Raw genomic sequence first — 19,866 nt, forward strand, 5'->3', positions numbered from 1 at the left:
CAGTCGGTAATACTATCGCTGTCTAAATAGACTTTAGTCTGTGTATATACATGATGGGCTGTGTGATCTTTTTGGTTGGGCATTTGCATTAGTGTCCATGCTTCTTTATAAGAGGGGTCCTTTGTGGCTCTCTGGTGTATGTCTTTTCAGTCCTGCTCAGAGCAGCTTCCTCTCTTCCTGTTGGCGGCTGACCCCTTTACTTCTTCTCCTGAGGGATCTTTTGTGTAGCCTGCTACTGTTGGCGCCAGCTGTGGGAGAAAAAGTACGAATACTGATGACATCATGTAAACATGGGTGGCCAAAGGACTTTTATTACCCTGATGTCAGTGGTATGTCTAATGGACCTATTTTAGGAACTGCCCTAGGCTCTTCATCAGTATAATGTTTAAATTTTAGCTTTGCTGGACTTGTATTTTCTCACACACTTTGCTATTTACAGCCAAATTGCTTTAAAATTTAAATCTCCCACACTGGACTTAAACACATGGCACTCAGGTATCCTAGGGTCTTAGATCCACATAGAACTGCAAAGTCCTGGTATATATCAGTGACTGTGGTGAGCAACTGGTTTTCAGAGTTAAAAGACTTCTGAGACTTTCTATCTCTCTTTCTTTGGTTTCTAAACCTCCGTAATATTGTCATCACTGACAACAGCATTTACAGGCAGACCATGCTGATGACTCGCAACTTTTACGGCTGTAACATGTAGTTAAATTGTTCAGGAAGCATAACTGTGGTGGGTACATTATGTATCATCATCTCATCATTAGCAGTCAGTGAGTAGAGCTGGATCCTTAACTGTGCTGTAACCCTTTAATGCTCAACTTCAAATTCAGCTAATCAGAGCACATATTCATCTTATTCATCTATGGTTTTAATTGAACTGTACTACGATTTGTAATTATAGATCTGGAAAATAAAATTCTGTTATATAGTGAGGCATTTGTGCCAAAAAATCCACTCTCTAACTACATTGCTGTTTCTGGTTCTACTTTGTTTGTGGCTGTTTAGTTCAGCTGAAATGTGAGCTACACCTGCACTCTGTCAGTGTAAGGTACAGAAACCTACAGTTAGGATGCTAAATCCATTTGTCAGCATTTCCCTGCAAGCTCACCTGCTCTGCACTCCACTTGTGGCTCTTCCCACTGTCCATTTCCCAAACAGTGTATAACCGACAGGTGATGCTGTCTGTAGCCCGCATCACACTGGTAGCGGACTATGGAGTTGACTGGGTAGCGCTCTCTGCTGCTGCCTATTGGCTGACCATGCTCCACCTCAGGGGGCGCACTGCACATGACTGAAAAGGAACAAAAATAAAGAATAAAAAGAGACACCATGAAGTGACAGGTCTTGGTTGATAAAAGCTTTGTATGTAGTGATAAATATTATAATATATATATATATATAACAAGCCTAGTGTACCAGGTCCAGTCTTGCAGGAGAAGGGAAGGTGGTAGTTGCAGGGGACGTCGTTCCACTGTCCGCCCTCTTGCCAGATCATCACCACACAGTCTTCTTCAGAGTTGAAGTAGTTATCTGGCTGGTTGGGGCTCCAGTTTTCAAATGTCTGGGTAGAACAGAAAAAAGCAGCCAACAATCAGTTTGAAGTAAGATGTGATAATTGTACAGTGAATGGATCTGTAGAGGCAGAGAAAAGCAATAAATGTGAAACGTTAGAGAAACAATCTGTAATCAAACTCACCAGAGGACTACCATCTGTCCAGTGGAACTCATTCTCAACCTCTTTGTCATTAAGTCCAGTCCACTGGTAGTCCTGACCGTTGGCTGTATTGCAAAGGAATAAAAAAAATGATTTTACAATAAATGAATCATATCATCATATGTCCCCTCTGATAGCAGAGAAAGATTTAGATGTTCTGTTGGGGTGCTGGTGGGGCCTCACAGATAAAAAGCCCAGACAGACTTTGTGCAGGGAAAGACTGGATCCTTTGCCAGCTTCTGTTAATGAATTGATAATAAAAATCCTTTGGATATGAGAACTATGATGATATATATACGTGAAGTCTAATACCAGGTCTTGTTGAATGACCTGACCATGACTGTGTGGAATTGTAGCCTACACTGTGGCCTAGCTCCTCATTTCATAAACATTTACGCCCCTCTGCCACACTTGTACAGTGTGTTGTTCACAGTTGATTTAGCTGCTTGACCTTTTGCTGTACCATTTATAAGACACACTACCCAGTTAGTGATGCTACATCCCTGTCATAATGTTCTCTGATGTCACTGGTCCTTGAAAGAAACTCGTTTTACCGACACTGACAAACTATGAAAACACGCAGGCCAGCACAACATTTCTAGAAAATTAAACTAATGTTGTTAATGTTAGTTTCAGTCACCATCTTCAGAGTGAGTAGTTCCAGCATTAATGTTGGCAGTCAACCATGTAAATCTGCATCTAAATGACCCCAGAGAAATGTCACTAATTTATAATGTTTTCATTTCTGCCCTCCTGCTAAACCCAGACAGTAAACAGCTTTTGAATGAGCAGCTCCTCTGCTCTGGACAGCACAGGCAGCCATGTTAAAGCTAATGCTAATGCTATTGGCATGGGAGCAGTAGCAACATAAAGAGTATTTCTGCTCAGTGACAATTTATCCACAATAACTGGACATACATGGATCTGTGTGTTTGAAAAGGTGGCTGGATACATAAGAATGACACCTATATGACAACTGTACCCAAATGCTTAAAGGACAAAAAAAATATTAAGTGCATGACAAGAATTAAATAAAACTAAAATATCTTTCATTTTTGTAAAACTAAAATCAGACTAAAACAAATAAATGACTGAAGTTTGACAAATCAGTGCTAATATGAACAGTGCAGATCACTAATCAGCACTCAGATACTCACAGTGAACAAACTGCTGCTCCTCCTGGGAGCTGATGCTGACCAGGTGGGCGCTGAGCTCCTGACAGTGCTGCTCAGCGTCAGACCAGGTTTTTCTCTCCGCAACGTGAAGGTAACAGCTGCCCATGAATTCCAACCAGCCTTCAGCACAGCCCTGCACCGCTACGTGCACAAATATGTACAATACCGTTAGGAAACATACATAAAAGATAGTGTTTCTATGTTGGTATCCAACTTTTTACAGTTTTTCCCATTTTGGCGACTCACGTGTTGAACAGTTTTCACCAGTGAAGCCGTCGAGACACTGACACACAGCAAGTTCTCCCTGCACAGAGCAGGATCCTGAACCACAGGGGTTTGGATCACAGGGGTCTGCAGAGGTTGACATCAGAGAGAACCAATGTTACTTTGAGAATAATGGCTGATTATATAGTTCTAGTTCAGTTCTAGGGTTTAAGCACTTACCTTCCACTACTACAGGCTGCACTACAACAGCAGGGGTTGCTAATGACACTGATGGTGCTGTGGTTGGGCTGCTGTAGGCTGCATCAGGAGTCACTACGTACAGTGTAGGTGCTTCATTTCCATCCTGTTCCTTCTCCCCAAGTTCTGACTGGTCAAGACGGTCAGTGTCCGGGAGTCCACTTCCTGAAAGATGCAAACTTTGACCACTGAATTCACTGTGGATCCTGGACCCACTTCCTTCCCCACTTATCTCCACCACCCCCCGGCCTTGCTGAGGGTGCTGTACTGGTGGTGATATGGTCATTTCAGTCATCTCATCGTTTGTTATGTAGATGACATCACTGTGAATCAGGAAAGAGTCTCCAGAGGCAGAACCACTCCCTGAAACAGCAGATGGAAAACCACTCAGAAAGCCACTGTGGAGTCCTGATCCAATGGGCTGATATCCAGACACTTCTTGCTCCCCAGACGGTTGGACTGTCAGGTCAACTGCGCTGTGGTCCACAAATGAGATGCCAGAAAATCCACCAGAGCCTGACCCCGACGCACTTCCCGATCCAAACGCACTGAATTCTATTAACTCGACACTTCCCTTGCCCAACTGCTGCTCTGTGGATGCTTGGTGAGTTTTTGACAACTTTACCATCTTTCCATCCACTATGAAGACCATAAGGTCTGCACTGCTGCCGCTGATGTCCCCACTTCCACTGATTGTCCCACTTCCACTGAGGTCCCCACTTCCACTAATGGTCCCAAGCCAACTGATGGTCCCAAGCCCACTGATGTCCCCACTTCCACTAATGGTCCCAAGCCCACTGATGTCCCCACTTCCACTGATGGTCCCAAGCCCACTGACGTCCCCACTTCCACTGATGGTCCCAAGCCCACTGATGTCCCCACTTCCACTGATGGTCCCACTTCCACTGATGGTCCCACTTCCACTGATGTCCCCAAGCCCACTGATGTCTCCACTTCCACTGATAAAACCAGATCCAGATATCCCGAAACCAGATTGTTGTTCATCAACCCCCTCCCCAGATCCAGAAGCACTCCCTGGTTCTCCAGATGTGAAGATGACAACACTTCCCTGTTCTACCTCTTGGGGACCTTCAGAGGTAGACTGGTCTCCGGAGAAGATGTCAGTGTGTCCGCTATAGATGACATCCTGTCCTGAGCCAGAGGTGTCACCACTGGCGCTGGAAGTGCTGGATTCCCCTGAGATCTCACCACTGGCTGAACCTGATCCAGGCACTTCAACAGGTACTGGAGGTCTCACTGTGGGGAAACATTCACACTTCATTATATATTCTTTAACAAAATGAAATACTGTTTTTAGTTTGATTGGACTTAGTGGAGAGTAAAAAATGAATTCATACGGTTGTTTATCAGCTGTCTTACCAATAGGAGCTCCTTCCTGAGTTGTGATGGTTGTCTTGTTGATAAACTCCTCAATTTCAGTAATATTGTCACTGGTTTTATTTTTACTGTAGGATACAACTTAAGAAAAAAAGCACAAATCAAATCAGGGCATTGTCAAATGTCAGTATTTACAAATCTTTCTGCAGACGACACAGGGAAAAACTGAAACCGCCCTATTTTAATGATGCTTAGAAATATCTGATAATTGATATAACTACAACTAATAACTAATTTTGGCTTTTTTGTGAAGCTGCACTGAGTGAAACCATGTACTGCAAACATAACAGCTGCAAGACTAAACTAACAAGAGTTAGAGAACAAATCTGACTCACCAGTGGGAGCAAAGTGATCAATTGTGACTGTTGTCTTGTTGATAACTTCCTCTGTCACTATCGTCATATTCACACTGATTTCATCAACAGCAGGGATTTTAGCTGAACAGGACAAAGTGAGACAACAGAAAATGTTTGTTACGCCAGATTCTGTTTTTAAGAAATAGGGCAAGTTTGATACAGTTGACACTGCATTGGGAAGCCAACATACAATATACAATGGCCTTTTTGATAATGTTCTAGTAACATCAGTACAATACATTATGCATACAGTCATACACTGACTATTTGCTATATCATATTCTTGTCTATATTGCTGTGACTTTTGTTAGTGTATTTTTTTTTGCTTTTAAGTCTTGAATTAAAAAAAAACCCTCTCCTACCTCTGAAACAGTAGGCATCATATCGTGAATGCTCATCAGGGAATCCTGTCTGGTTGGGGTGGGCGTAGATGATGTGGACCCCCGCCTGGCTCCCTCCACAGTGGGCCGTGGGCGTTGTGATGGGGTAACGAACGCTGCGGTCCATCAACCAGCCTGGGCGACACTTGTCAAGTCCTTGTTTCCAGGCGGCATACAGCTGCCCAGTGGTGGCTAGAGTGGTGTTCAGTTTCTGGCAGTGCTCCACAGCCTCCTCATAGGAGAAGCTGTCATAGTCACTGGTAAAGAAGACCTCACCTGGTATGATGAACGTTCAGAAAAGATCAAACATGTAGATGTGATTGGAATACAGGTCGGGTATTATTATAACCTATTATTACAGGTTTCATGCTCCTCACCTTGTAGCCGCTCCACATAACAAAATACGTCGTATTGTTCAGTGACCGGCCTCAGGCCATAAGACCTGACTCCTGGGATTTGTGGCAGATTACCTGCACAGTTATTTCTGGGTGACACAATTGGATACCTAAACATAAAAGAGGATGAAGATGCATCATATTAAGGCTCTGCTTTGCTGTACTTTTCCTATAGGAATTAACTTCAATATGCAAAGTGAACAATTTCCAACCAGTGTTATAGATAATATTCCCTAAATGTGCTCCATATATTTATATATCACCCTATCGCACACATTTGTCTGACACACCTGACAGTCTGGTCACGAAGCCAGCCAGCGTCACATTGGTGCAGACCTTTCTCAAAGGCCGCTTGCAGCTGCTGGGGACTGGCAATGACTGCCCCAATACTCTGACAGGCCTGCTGAGCCTCCAGAAAGTTCAAAGTGTACCGTCCAGTGATGGGTCGGTAGTGGAATACCACACCTGGAAAGATAAGGAGGGAAGGCACAAGCATTGTCTCATTTTTTTCTCTTAGTAATCTTTCTATGTGCTAAGCCTACTTGCTCCAATCATATTCCCCTTTTCTCATATTGCCATGTTTACAGTCATTTACTCACAGTTTAAATATGATTGATTGTCCCGTGGGTAAATAAAGTCAGTTTACTCAATGACACCACAGAGGGGAGGGCAAAATGAGCCACAGGAATGCAAGAGGTGATTTGTGAAAATGGAGTGGGGTGGAGAACAGTGCTGAGACTTTCTGCTTAAATCCCTGGATATGATGTTGTAGGGTTTTGATATATCAATAGTAATATTCTCTTAAAGATTTCGTGACTGACCACATAGAGTAACCATCTTACCTGTCGGAGCCATTACAGCATCTGGTCCCGTCAGATCAAATCCAGGCTCATGAATCACAGGAGTTACTTTGCTGTATGTGTCTGTCATGCTGGGTGGGAGGGGCAGTGGGGAGAGGGTGCTCACGTCACCCCTGATCTCTTTATCTCCAGATGGGGTGGTGAGAAATGGGTACAGCCCAGGGGGAGGTGTTAAAGTGATGATGTCTGGGAAAGGGGTGGTCCTCTTGGGAACAACATCTTCATCCTCATCATCTGACAAAACCACAGTGACACATTTTTTTAGCCTTAGTATTTTTTAGCCAGCAACAGGTTGAGCTTTATACTTTTTATACTAATTAGCAAAGACCCCTGCAATAGCTGTTCCCAAACAGCTATAGAAGGACCCAGAAAGAACTGAAAATCACACATATCCGGGGGTCCCCTGAAAGATTTACCTCGGAAGCAGATAGCATCATAGCGAGAGTCTGGGTAGGGGTATCCTGTTTGGTTGGGAAACAGGTAGACGGTTCTCACTCCCAGAAGCCCGCCTCCACATTGAGGTCTGGCGATGTTGACAGGGTAGCGTACACTCCTGTCTGACAGCCAGCCAGCATTACACACATCCATGCCAGCCTTCCAGGCCAAGTACAGCTCTCCAGTGGTGGCGAGCCGGGCGCCGAGTTTGGCACACTGATCTCTTGCTTCATAGAAAGTAAACTTCTCAACAGATGTGGAGTAGAAAACTCTGCCTGGGAGGAGACAGGAGGGAGGCAGACACGTTTACATCATAGTCTTCAATTATGTAGAGGTTTCAAATGGGTCTGCCACAGCAGCTTTTGTTGCTACTTGTTAGACAAGTGTACCTGACATCTTCTCAGCAAAACAGTACACGTCATATGTCTCATTGACGTCTCTCACACCATAGGTCCTTACACCTGGGAAGGTTTCCTTATCTCCATAGCAACGTTCCCTTGGCACATGGATGGGGTACCTTGAGAAGTCAAGTGAGATGGACATATTAAACCCTTAGGAGTCGCTCATAATGCCAGCATGATCAATACATAGAAAATAGGCCTAGACTTCTAAGGGTTAAAAGCTAACACTACTATGTTATTTATTTAAGGGTGTCTGACCTCCCTGACCCACACTTTCCTGAACTGGCCAGCTGCGTCAGACAGTTTTTATAGTTGACAATCCAACAGTTTCACCCACTTTCACAGGTGTTTCCAGATGTGTGAAAGTGTAAAAGTAATTTTAACATCCCTCTCTCTCTTTTTTCCAGTGTACACACAGCGACTGCTGTTACTTTACCAATGTGCAGTTGAGTGCAACACAATACCACGATCATCTGAGGAATGACTGTCTAAAAGTAAATGCCATTATCCTCATATTTAAACAGTATCCCCTCCCCTGCCTCACCTCTTAATGATAGTAGACTTTTCATATTGCCTTCAAGTGCAGCTGTAAACAAACCACTTACACTAAATCACATTAGACAATGGTGAGTGTGAATTTGTTTGATGACACCCTGTCTATAGTGGCCTTGGATAAACAGCCACATTGTAAGTCTGATAGCTGGATGGATGTGAACTACCTAACAGTCTCATCAGAGAGCCATCCAGCATCACACTGGTGGTATCCATCATCGTAAGCAGCCTGGAGCTGGGCCGGAGTGGCGATGGCAGCACTGTTCTGGATGCAGGCTGCCTTGGCCTTCTCAAATGTCAGGGTGTAGCGGGTGGAGATGGCTCGGTAGTGGAACACAATACCTGTGAGACAAAGAAAACAAGCAGAGGACAGAAGAAGTATAGTCTGCCAGTTCATTAGCTCTGTTGGCACTACAGCTACTTCTTTTCTTTCTCTTTCTTTTCTTCTTTTTTTTTGCTGTAACTATGCCAAACATTATGCATATGCACCTAGAGCATTATTATAGGTCCAAGTTGTAGGCATTTATTTTGGCTACAGAACATGTTGGATTTTGCTAAACTGTAGAAATTTTCATTTTCTTTGAAAGTGTGTTTTTATAACGTACCCTGAACCTGGATGTCCACAGAGTCGTGGTCATCCTCAATGCCGTGCATCACCTCACAGCGGTAGATGCCAGAGTCTTTGGATCTCAGCTCTGTTATCTCCACACTGGCATCAGTGGGCACCACCGGGTAGTTGACCATCATTACTCTGTCCAGATACTCTACCTCCACATAAACCTTTCCCTCTGATGCCACCAGGATTGGGGTGACCTTCTCTTTAGTGACGTGGGTCCATTTGATGCGGTGGGAGACCGGGGAGATGGTCGGGGATCCAGGTTCGTTGACAGTGTTGTCCTGGAAGTAGCACGGCACCACTACCTTATCACCCAGCAGAGGATGGAGAGGTGCCTCTACAGGGATGCTGACATGCAATGTGCCCTCTGGGAAAAGGTTAGATTTATTTTTGCTTTTATTCTGTTGTTATTCTGATACATCCTAACATGTGGTGCAGATTGACCAAAATAGACCAAAAAGACCAAAAAAGCACCATTGTTATAGACTGATGATGAAGAAAAAGTTGAAATGCAACAAGTGTTTACCTTCATGTTTTTCAGATAATATCGTTGCTGAGAACAGGGGCAAGGACACACACAGCAGCAGCACAGGGATCATTGTTACCTGAAAAATACCAAACAATTGAATCAAGTTATAGATAAATAATTATTGATAAAAGCAGAGCTTGTGGTTTTTTAATTGTCTGTAGTGATATTCAGTATTTTGAAGCTGTAAATCAATTTCTCTTCATAGGTTTAGCCTAAACAGCCTAAACATAAACAAAATAATACCAATGTCTCTTTACCAGAAATTCTCAGTGAATGAACAGTCACTTAAGTGTTAGAATGAATGAGAGGTTTTATTTATTATGCTTTTCATAGGTCCTGACACCTCACATTTATATTCCGTGTAATCCAGGATATACAGAGCATTTGGTTGTTACGTCAGCCTCATCAGCATAAATGGAAACAAAACATCCTCAGTGACGAATGAAAGCCTCTCTGTTTCTTCTGCACAGTAAATGTGTTTAGTGCTGAAATAACTGCAGACAGTGGGAAAAGTATGATTCATTCATCTCAAATGCTTTTCCATCCTTTACAAACTAATGAAGTAATAAATGTTTAAGTGAAGGATCAGTTTTCTTTTAGCGTGTGTCAACCTGTTTGTTAATATATTTGGATGTGTAGATCATGTTATATCATCTATGCACCAGAACTCTAAGTGTGGTGCTGTCTGTGCCATTCACAGTGAATGTGATTTGATATCAACAGATGGCAAATTCAGTCTAAAAACGTCAGTTTTAATAAGACAAGCCCACATCTGTCAACGTGTGATTACCACACAGTTTATTTTCTCTCTACTTTCGCCTGCTGTGACGCGCAGCAGTCAGACACACTGAAGCTTCACTGTGCTGCGTTAAACCCCAGGACAGAGCGCCCAGATCCAAACGGCCACAGAGACACATTTACTACCAGTAAACCTGATGCACCGGTGACCTGTCCAGGGTGTACCCCTGCCTTCCACCCAAAGAGATGGATGGATGGATGGATAGATGGATGGATGGATGGAAGCTCACAGAGTGAACTTGGAGACACAACCTACTGGGTTCAACATATTACTCAGACCTTATGAACATACTGGTACTTAGGAGATAAAGTGTTTAACAGGTGACTGAGGAGATATACAGTAAGCTGATATGCACGTGGATAGACATGGTAAAGTGTGTGTGTGTGTGTGTGTGTGTGTTTGTGTGTGTGCGTGTGTGCGTTTGTGTGTGTGTGTGGGATGGACATAGTTACAGTACAGTAGGCTAATATTTGCACTGCTGTCTAAGATCTGTCTGCGTGTGAATGTTGGCCCAGTCTGGGTGAAAGCATAAAATGTCACACAGTCAGGCAGATGGAGAAATCCAACACACACTTTTATACTTTTATTATCAGTCTGTGATGTTTGGTCCAAGGATTTAACGAGGACATGCTGTAGTTTACTGATGTTCTATTTTTGGTATTCTTGACTTTTGGGTAACATTCCTGACAACTGACTTTACTTCTCATCGTTATTCTTGTCTGAAATTACACCGGGACTTTCAGGATTTTTTTTTTTTAAACAATGTTGGGCTTATTCCGAATTTCTTCCAGTTTTTATCTGGATTATTATATTTCTTTCCAGCATTCACCTCCAATGAACTTCTTGTTGTCTGTGCCAAGTGAAAGTTAACCTTTAAACGGCACATCACAGCAGTGGGACACTTTGTAGGTACTACATCTTTTCTCTTTATCGTGACAAAGTACAACAGGCAAAGCAAAATAAATCTTACATATGTACCACGTCTGTGACTTTGTAATAATCAAAAGAGTAGGAAGAGTAACATTTTTATTATGGGCTTGTGCATGATCGTGGATGGTCTCTTCCTTTGGTTGACTGTTAAATGTTGGTCCAATTTGTTGAGTCTGTGCAATGTGATTTGTAAGTGATATACACAAAAAAACCTTCCCACCCTTCTCAAACCAATCCAACCATAACCTTGTCTCCTTATTGCTTCCTCTCTGATCATTGATCAGATTCTCGGCTCTCTATCACTGTGGCCACCTCATAATGTGCAGCAGCAAATGTGAGCTATAGCAGCTATACCAGGGCAGGTCAAGCCATCAGCCTTCTCCCCACAGTGTGTCCATTCAGTCGTTGGGGTGGCCGCTGCTCCTGTGCTGCTCTGGTATGTTCCTCTCCCAGCTGAGGGGGACGGCAAAAAGGCCTTGGTCTGTTCCAGCAGCGAACAGAAGCAGGCCTTTGGGGGGTGCAACGCTGCCAAGGTAAACACTAGGCAGGCATCCAGGGGAGGCTCCCCCCTAGTCATATCACCACCTCCCCCATCCACACACTCTCCTCCAACCCTCTAGAGCAGAAGAACAGAGTCGACATTGATATGCATACGCACACAGAAACAGACTAAGACTCACAGATCATCAAGGGGATGTGAGGAAGCGCACGTCCAATGTCCCTGGTAAAGAAAATGTATGGGATGTATGGGAGTGTGTGTCTGTATGTCAGTACTGACACTTTCTGAAAGGCCAGTGTTTGAGGAAACACAGACTGTACAGTGAGAAGGGTGGAAGGAAAAACTCACATTCACAGCTGCTTAAGAGTCCATTAGTGCATGCCTGCACACTCAGCAGTGTATGAGCAGAGACATGCTTGACCAACATGTGCACAGTAGTGAAATGTGTCAAATGTACACAACAAATAGCCTGACACATAATGATGGCTGTGGCAAAAGTCTCAAATGTAATAAGTGTAAAGATGTGTGCTTCAACTGAACCTCATTTCTGACACCTGAAAATTACAATTCACAACATGTGCTCACAGCCTGATGTTACCATAGCAACGGGATGTCATTCTTGACAATGGCTTTGTATATTCAAATAAATAAGGTTATTTCCCTAATAATAAAATACTGTTTTCTCCTGCTGAACTGAACAGAACTGAACTGCTGCTCTTTCTGTTCAAGACTCCACTTTAACTGGACTTTAAAAATGTACCAATGTAATGTCACACAATCATTGAGACTTTAGTGTCTGGTAACATATGTAAATCACTCTAATCATGCTAAACTCTGTCATAAAGTCAGGTAGCACTTGTGCACATTTTAGTATATTATTACCTGGGGCCTAAGAAAAGCAGTTAAAATGTATTTTTCTAATTTTTCAGACTTTGCTTTAATCTTTAGTTTTTTTTTCTTGTGAATAGCTCAGTAATTTTAAGCCAAATTCTTCTTCTGTTAAAGTGGTTACAATAAACAGGCATTTACAAGGTTACAAGCTAAAACGTTGAAATCGTAATTTGAAATCATAAAACTACTCAGAATAATGTAGTAATAAGACATAAGACATGACTTCAAACAGAGAGTAAATTGGAGTACACATTTGAGTGCTAATTTAAAGTGCAAATTGACTATATAAATTAGATTCCTATCCACTTTTTACAGAAATGTAAGTATTCCCTGTGCACATATAAATTTTTCCTGCAAAGTACTAAAATCCACTCAAATCAAACCATCAAATCATAAACCAACAATTATCTAATTAACATGTCACCAAAGTCAGACCCAACCACACCAGACCTCCAGCAAAGAAACCACAAATCTACTGCATCAAAATCACCACAACAACTGACTTAAAGTTAACTCTAAGGTCCTAATCTAATTTAACTATTGTCCTATATTTTAAGTTTGCGGAAAACAGAACTGCCTCATATTGAAAAAGAAACTTTCAAAAGTTACCTGCAGTTTGACATCTGAGTACCTGATTCAATACTTGTCCTCCAAGCAGAGGATGAAGAAGTATAAAAGTATCCCCTAAAACCCTTTCACAGTATTCCTTGTTAGGGACTCCATTGGTCAGTTGGAAACATACCGTTGATGCTCAAAAGCTCCCAGTGACTCCAGGGGCGTCTTGCTCTTCTGTGCAGGAGAGCAGAAAGAAGCTTTATTCAACCTCTACCACGCATTTAGATGTTGGAAACGGACAGGGAGAGGGAGGGATTGAGTGAGAGAGATGTACTCTCCTGCTAGTCGGTGAGGTCACACTCACAGTCTCTAATATCAGAGCTGAGACAGAAACTGACAAGATCTTCTAAAATTACTGAAGTAAAGACACTTGGTCAGCGACAGATTCTGTTAATGTTGATTACATTAGACCGAATAAAGGTTGATTATATACATAAAAATACAGGAAGTAAAACACTTGATTAAATATCAATAAAACTATTAAATCCTGATTTTATAAAATTATAGAAACTGCATATTAGAGGCTCTCCGCTCTAAACTGCCCCACTGACAATTGCCCCCTACTGATACTTTTAGACTTCATGATTAAACTGTATGACACATTTACAACTGACTCACCAGCACAGTCATTACCACCACTAGTTAATGGGAAATTTGATGTTAAGCAGAAGTGGATTTGCAGACTGCCACACACACTGGTAACATCTTTTGGTTGTAGTTACACAACATTGAAAATCTTATGTTTCCTGATGTAGGTGTTCACATGTTACAGTCAGTGGTGGAGGAGGATCATCAGGCTTTTACAGAGTGCGATCTTTTTATTGCTAGAGGTCTGGCTCTAGAGATGGAAATATCAGATGCTGAATGTTGGCATAGGTACTGCCTGGATTACTTTGGTGTTTGGTATAGACACACAACTTTTCAATTGGTTATCACCTTCAGTGCTACGTTTCAGTTCATTCAGAACTGCAAACTAATCACTCACCCATTAGCTGTTCTTTGTGTTTAGTGGTAATTATTAAATGACTGCATGCTGAACTGTAGCTCTGTAGCACTGCTGTTGTACGTATGGCCTGATAGAGCAGCAAGCACATCTGTAGACAGTTAGTCTTGTTATTGATCCTGGACTCCTGGATCTTCTCTCAGACCATGGAAGATTTTGTAATTCTGGGACTGTTCAAGAATGTGTCCTGATAGATAGAAATAACTGAAAATATGGCAGAAAAAAACCTTTGTGCTTGGTAAATTACTGTGATTTGATAGTTGCTACCAGTTTCTCTTGCAGCGTAGCTGGTTAAAATGTCAGAACTACAAGGTGTGTTTGTATGAGTACATGTTTGCATGCATGCGTGCATGCACACAGTATGTACTGCCACGTGTCTGCTGCAAGTGTCTGTGTGCATTCAGTTTCAAGTTAAACATGCCAGTGTTGGCCTGAGGTTGAGGGAAGGCGTGTCTCCCACCAAACACTATTCAGAGGTGTAAATACTGGCTGTGTGTTCCCTGCACTCACTGACACACACTGATCGTCCACATCTTCAAAGGAAAACGTATCATCAACCGATTTGCTTCAATTTTGTGTTTATTCGCCGGCTCACTTTTTATTCAACAGTTGCAAGCAAATGAAATAAAAACATAGTTTAACTCACCATCATTCATCCCAGTCAGCTGTTGGTAGGAAACATATCTCAAACCACCAAACAGAAAGTCAGACAAAAGAACATTTTTATACTACGCCAATATCTATTTTCTAAGTTTATGAGCAGTTTTTTTTTTAACCAGGTAAGTTTACCTGGTGGTACAGACCATTTTTGACTTTGTTTGGCACATTCACAGCTATTAAACTGTACAACCACAGAAATCTAAAGTTAGCAGATGAACAGCTTCACTAGAAAGTTGTTGAGCAAATGTACTACAAAAAGAGTTGCTATAGTGGAAGAAGTGTTTCCCACTCTTCAGGCCAGCATGTCCAGGGTTGTGTGTATAATTAGTAAACTATTATTTTGCATCTGCAAAAATAAATATGTGTTCATTCAATACAGCGGCCTTCATAGTTCTATTATTTGGACAATCTGTCTTATATCTACAAAGTTAAACACAGTTACTGTGGTCTTGGGCTTGTCTTGATTTTCTCGTCTTTCAAGGTAAGACAACCAAAACTCTTTCTGAGCCAAACCCAGCAGCTGCTCCATGAAAGCCAAGTTAAATGTCAGACAGAGGAACAAAATATCTAATCTGTTTATAACAGACCATAGCAATATTTTCCACTTCATAGATTGTGCAATACCTATGTGACTTTTTCTGAAAGAGTTATTCATCCTCACAAAAGCTGGTGATTCAGATATCAAAGTGACAGCAAGAAGAATATGGCTATTTAAGAATTTGAAGAATTTGACCTCTTTAGTCATAATGTTTCAAGTGACTGTCATACCTGCTCCATTAATTCATACAACTCTGCATTCCTATTTCAGCTGGACTTAATTAAGCATTTTGCTCTGCAGCTCTCTGCTGATAATTAAAATGCTTCAAGCATGGTTTGATATATAAATGTAAATAGTAAGGCTCTTTTATTTTTGAAATCTGCCAACAAGTCAACACCCAGCAAACCCTTTAATTGTACTCATGAAAAATTAGTTGTAGACGGTCATGATCTCAGCAATGTCGCCTCATATCCAGAAGGTTTGAATCCCATTCCAACCTGGCGCCTTTCATGCAGGTTGGGGTTGGGTTAACTGGTGACTCTAAATTGACCATAGCTGTGAATGTGAGTGTTTGTCTCTGTGTGTCTGCTCTGTGAAAGACGTGATCTGTCCAGGGTGTAGTAGGGAATAAGCAGCAGTTAATGGATGTATATTCACAATCTGTCTTCCATCCGGCACCATCAGGGCACATTTTGTACTTCATATACAAGAAAGGTCAGGCTGTGGTGGACATATTGCCATGCAAATTATAGTCTTTTTTGAACAGTTGCATGTCTTTTTTTTTTTATTTGTGATCACCCACAGAACAAATGCAACCGCAAAATATATTAGCGGGTGTGTATGTATTTTTATTATTTTTTATTTAAGTATGTTTGTGTTACTTAATATTTGTGATGGTTGTTAGCATTGCTTTGGATTTTTGATTCCATTTGTTGATTTTAATTGATTCATGCCCCTCAGCAGCCGTCTACGGGACAGTCTTTATGGAAAATCAATAGATCAGTTAATCAGCTTTATTCAGTTTTTCCATTTTGTGTATTAATGTCAGACCACAAACCGTTGTATTCCTGTTCTGTAGAGGTTGAAAAGCTGAGCCAACTTTGCTGGGGTCTTTTCTGAAATGTCTGTCTGTGGAAACAGGAAAACCCCTCCAGTATGTTAGAGTGTCATTAGTGTGAAATTGCACTGAGGCTGTTAAATGTTGTGTGTTTAAGCTTTATGTGTTGGGCTAACTACACATTAAGGAGCACAAGGAGCCACTAAAGACAGACTGGTCTGTTTTCACAGTCTGGGTCATAAAGAGATTGTGTACATGGATATGAAATTGAGCTGAGTCAGAAAATCAATAGTATCACATTTTAAATGGCTGTGACATCCTGTTACACACTAGTTTATATAAAAAACAGCAAGTTCAACCATAAATGTCCTTTCTGTTCTCACAAACAAACAACTGCAATAATGTGTTTATGAGTTAACCTGAGTCGACTCATATTAAATAATTCAATAAACTGTATTTGTGTGTGTGTTTATCTGTATCTTGTAGGTACGGCTCATTAACAGTCTGAGTGAGCACAGGTTTGACCAGCAGCACCTGAAAGACCTCTCAGAGTGGACGAGGGAAGTCAGCACAGAGACACTTGTGTTTTCTCTCGTCTGTGGCTCGGATGATCCAAACATGAGCATCAGCACGCTGGAAACAAGCTGGAATATTGCTGACAAAGGGAGCTGGATGGACTCAGCAGGAACCACACTGAGGCTTCTTTCTTGAGGGTGACAAATTTCAAGCTCAGGAAAAAGTGCTGAGGCGTCTGTTTCAGTTGATGGGTTGATGCACTTTCTGTTTATAGAGGCAAACACATACATACCACACACACACAGTACATCACACAGACTTTACTTACTGCACAGCCTGCACAGATCAACACAGATATTGACCAAATGGGTTTGCGAGCAGAAGTCACATGACTAAAGCCACAACACAAAATTATTGCATGTTTAGGATTTTTAGTGGTAGCAGGCTGCTTTTAGGGATCGTAATTTCAATTTAACTGTTAGCTCGTCGACCCCATCTTTGGCGACTCTTAATGACTCCTGGCCTTTCCTGTGGCGCCACCACAAGGTTCACATTTATGATTTTCAGTGAAATGTCTTGAAAACAATTGATGAATCATCATGACATTTGGTACAGACATTCATGTGCCCCTGCAGGATGGTATATACACTTTCTAGCACCATCATTGGGTTAAAGGTTTCAGTTGTCCAACACTTTTGTTTATACCCCAATAACTGCAAAACTAATGACATTGCCTCAGCTGCAGTTTCATTCTTGTGCTAATTCAAAATCTTATCACTCTAAACTAAGATGTGTTAGCATTCAGTTCAAAGTACCACAGTGGCTAAGTACAGCATCGTAGAGCTGTACTACTGTACACAAATAAATGTTTCGCAGAAATAACTGGCTGTAACCTTAAATTTGTTCATCAGAAAAACAAAAGATATACTAAAAAAAGTAGATCTACACATACAGATTTAGAAACTTTACTTACAGTATGAAGAGCTATAAATATAGAACTGCAATGTATACAGCCAGGGCCCAACTGAGAATATACATAGACAGAAATAGATAGAAATTTATTGCTCATAACCAACTGATTTGCAATTGCAAATATCCCACCTGGTATTACTCACTCTGTGGGGACTCTGTTCCTTGTGGGGACCAGATGCTGGTCACTGAATTTTGACTTGGTGCGACTTGGTGTGAGGTTAGTGAAAGCTTAGGGTTAGGTGAAGTTTAGTGTGAGTGCGGGGCTTAGGCAGGTAGTGGTTATACTCAAGATTAGGGCAAGTCTCCAGGAAATGAATCAATGTGAAGTCCCCATGAGGAATGAAAGCAGACTTGTGCATGTGTGTGTGTTAACACAGTCTCTTGCAGTCTATGAGGTGGGAGGACTGTGTTTTTTTTTTTTCCTTTAAGGCCTCTCCATAGAAGTGAATAGCTGCTTTATGGCTGTAAGGGCTCACTCACTGATTATAAATTCATAATGTATTCATCCTATGAGCCAGAGTGAGCACCTCTGGACAAATGCACAGGTGACCATTCCCTGACTGTCTTTAACAGGCTCGTCATACTCTTAACCTCAGGCAATTGTGATTAGTGACACTGAGAAAGACACACATGCTGATGAGTCATAACAGTAAATGCAGTAAAGACCCATTCACCTCATTATCCATCATTAGTGACTGTGCAGACCCTTGTTCCATGAAGGAGACATTTCCTGTTTATTTATTCCATGTATGGAGCTAAGTTGGTCATAGCGCACACAGTTTAGTTAAGTTTTCTCCACACCCATCTACACTGATTTGACCACCAACAGCCTGAGATAGCTGATGTTACAACACTGCACAAATCCCCATATAGCTTATAGTGGACAAGGACTGTCAGCTGGCTTTCAAAATCCAAGATGGCCATCAATGATAGTGTGCCCATTGAATGAGTGGAGACAGAGTGCTTCAGTGAACATCATGCCGGTTATATTTTTTAAACCCATTACATAATTTCAAGTGTTTAAAAAAAGAGACTTTTGGATGCTGGGTATGTGGTGAGAGAGAAAAGATGAGGAGATGGATGGGAGTGGTGGTTGCTGGTTTTTTAGTGAACACTACTTTCTTATACTGCAGTACAGACTAGCTTCTCATGTCCTGCTGCCTGATGAGACAGAGAGCCACTCCACATTTTCTTGACAGGTTGCCAGACTCACATCAGCCACACCGGGCTGTCTGGCAGGACCAGTGCTGGTCTGATGCTGGGAATGGCTTAATGTTAAGCAAAGGGTACTGTGGGATTATGGAAATCTTTGTGAGACTTGTTTCATACCTCAATTCACTGTGTGTGGTTTCTGTGTGTGAGGCAGTTATGAACCAAATGGATAAAAAAGTTATTATAGTCCTCAAATGCCAAAAATCTGATTTGCATTTGATGGCATCTGTATTTTCCTGTTTCCAGGCATTCACAGTTTTATTTTTCTGCTTTTACTTTTAACATTTCTGTTGAAACACTAAATGATATGTTTGTTAATGGTTAAGCCTATTTAAAAACAGTCAGGCCAATTAATTTTTTGTTTATTGACTTTTTAGGTAGTCAATAAAAAGCTTCAGCTCTATTCAGAGATGGCTGGTAAAGTCTTTATTTCTATACTTTTTCTTTTACCTCGGTGTTTTCAGTTTATTTCCCCTGTGCTTTTGAACATTTGTTACGTCCTGTCCTGAAATTAAGAATTATATAAAAACATACAGTCTCTCAGGTCGGCTCATTAACGCTTCTTGAATTATACCAAATGAAAGAAGAGTATGCATCTGCTGTCTATGTACCTAAACATTCATACTCCTGGACTGCAAACATTAGTGAATTTGCATGCTATAATTTATTTTATATGTGTAGAGTATATAGTTTATAATTTTACTATATTTAGAAGCATAAAAAAATGATCATCTGTAGCAAAAAAAGAAAATAAACCCTTGTCAGTGTTGAAGCCTGCAGAGCTGCAATTCACCATCTTGGCCGCTAGATAGCAGTGATGATGCGGCTTTAAAAAAACAAAGCCTTATATAAAAAAACAAAAAAGGTGAAGAAAAAGAAAAGGAAGGAAGCGAGT

General features: G+C 41.5%; 1 protein-coding gene across 1 annotated transcript; it reads right to left on the reverse strand.

The window, feature by feature from the left end:
- Positions 1-61: 61 nt before the first annotated feature.
- acanb (aggrecan b) lies at positions 62-13,189 on the reverse strand. Its single transcript, XM_026311122.1, has 19 exons — positions 13,141-13,189; positions 9,277-9,355; positions 8,740-9,117; positions 8,302-8,476; positions 7,571-7,698; positions 7,163-7,456; positions 6,729-6,980; positions 6,177-6,351; positions 5,869-5,996; positions 5,474-5,767; positions 5,091-5,192; positions 4,738-4,836; positions 3,340-4,614; positions 3,142-3,246; positions 2,878-3,036; positions 1,703-1,785; positions 1,423-1,567; positions 1,115-1,297; positions 62-248 (listed from the first exon to the last, which is right to left on the reverse strand). Exons 2-19 carry the CDS (start codon positions 9,347-9,349, stop codon positions 157-159), a joined length of 4,140 nt encoding a protein of 1,379 aa, XP_026166907.1. The 5' UTR covers positions 9,350-9,355; positions 13,141-13,189; the 3' UTR covers positions 62-156.
- Positions 13,190-19,866: the final 6,677 nt, after the last annotated feature.

This window comes from Mastacembelus armatus, chromosome 6 (assembly GCF_900324485.2).
Source record: "Mastacembelus armatus chromosome 6, fMasArm1.2, whole genome shotgun sequence".
In the NCBI taxonomy this organism is placed as follows: domain Eukaryota; kingdom Metazoa; phylum Chordata; class Actinopteri; order Synbranchiformes; family Mastacembelidae; genus Mastacembelus; species Mastacembelus armatus.

What these genes read in the sequence shown, in the direction of transcription:
- acanb (XM_026311122.1), bottom strand. Translation starts at nt 9,349, where the DNA reads ATGATCCCTGTGCTGCTGCTGTGTGTGTCCTTGCCCCTGTTCTCAGCA. An exon ending in ATTATCTGAAAAACATGAAG is followed by an intron (nt 9,118 to 9,276) that starts GTAAACACTTGT and finishes ACCTTTTCCCAG; the next exon opens with AGGGCACATTGCATGTCAGC. An exon ending in TGCTGTAATGGCTCCGACAG is followed by an intron (nt 6,352 to 6,728) that starts GTAAGATGGTTA and finishes TTATCTTTCCAG; the next exon opens with GTGTGGTATTCCACTACCGA.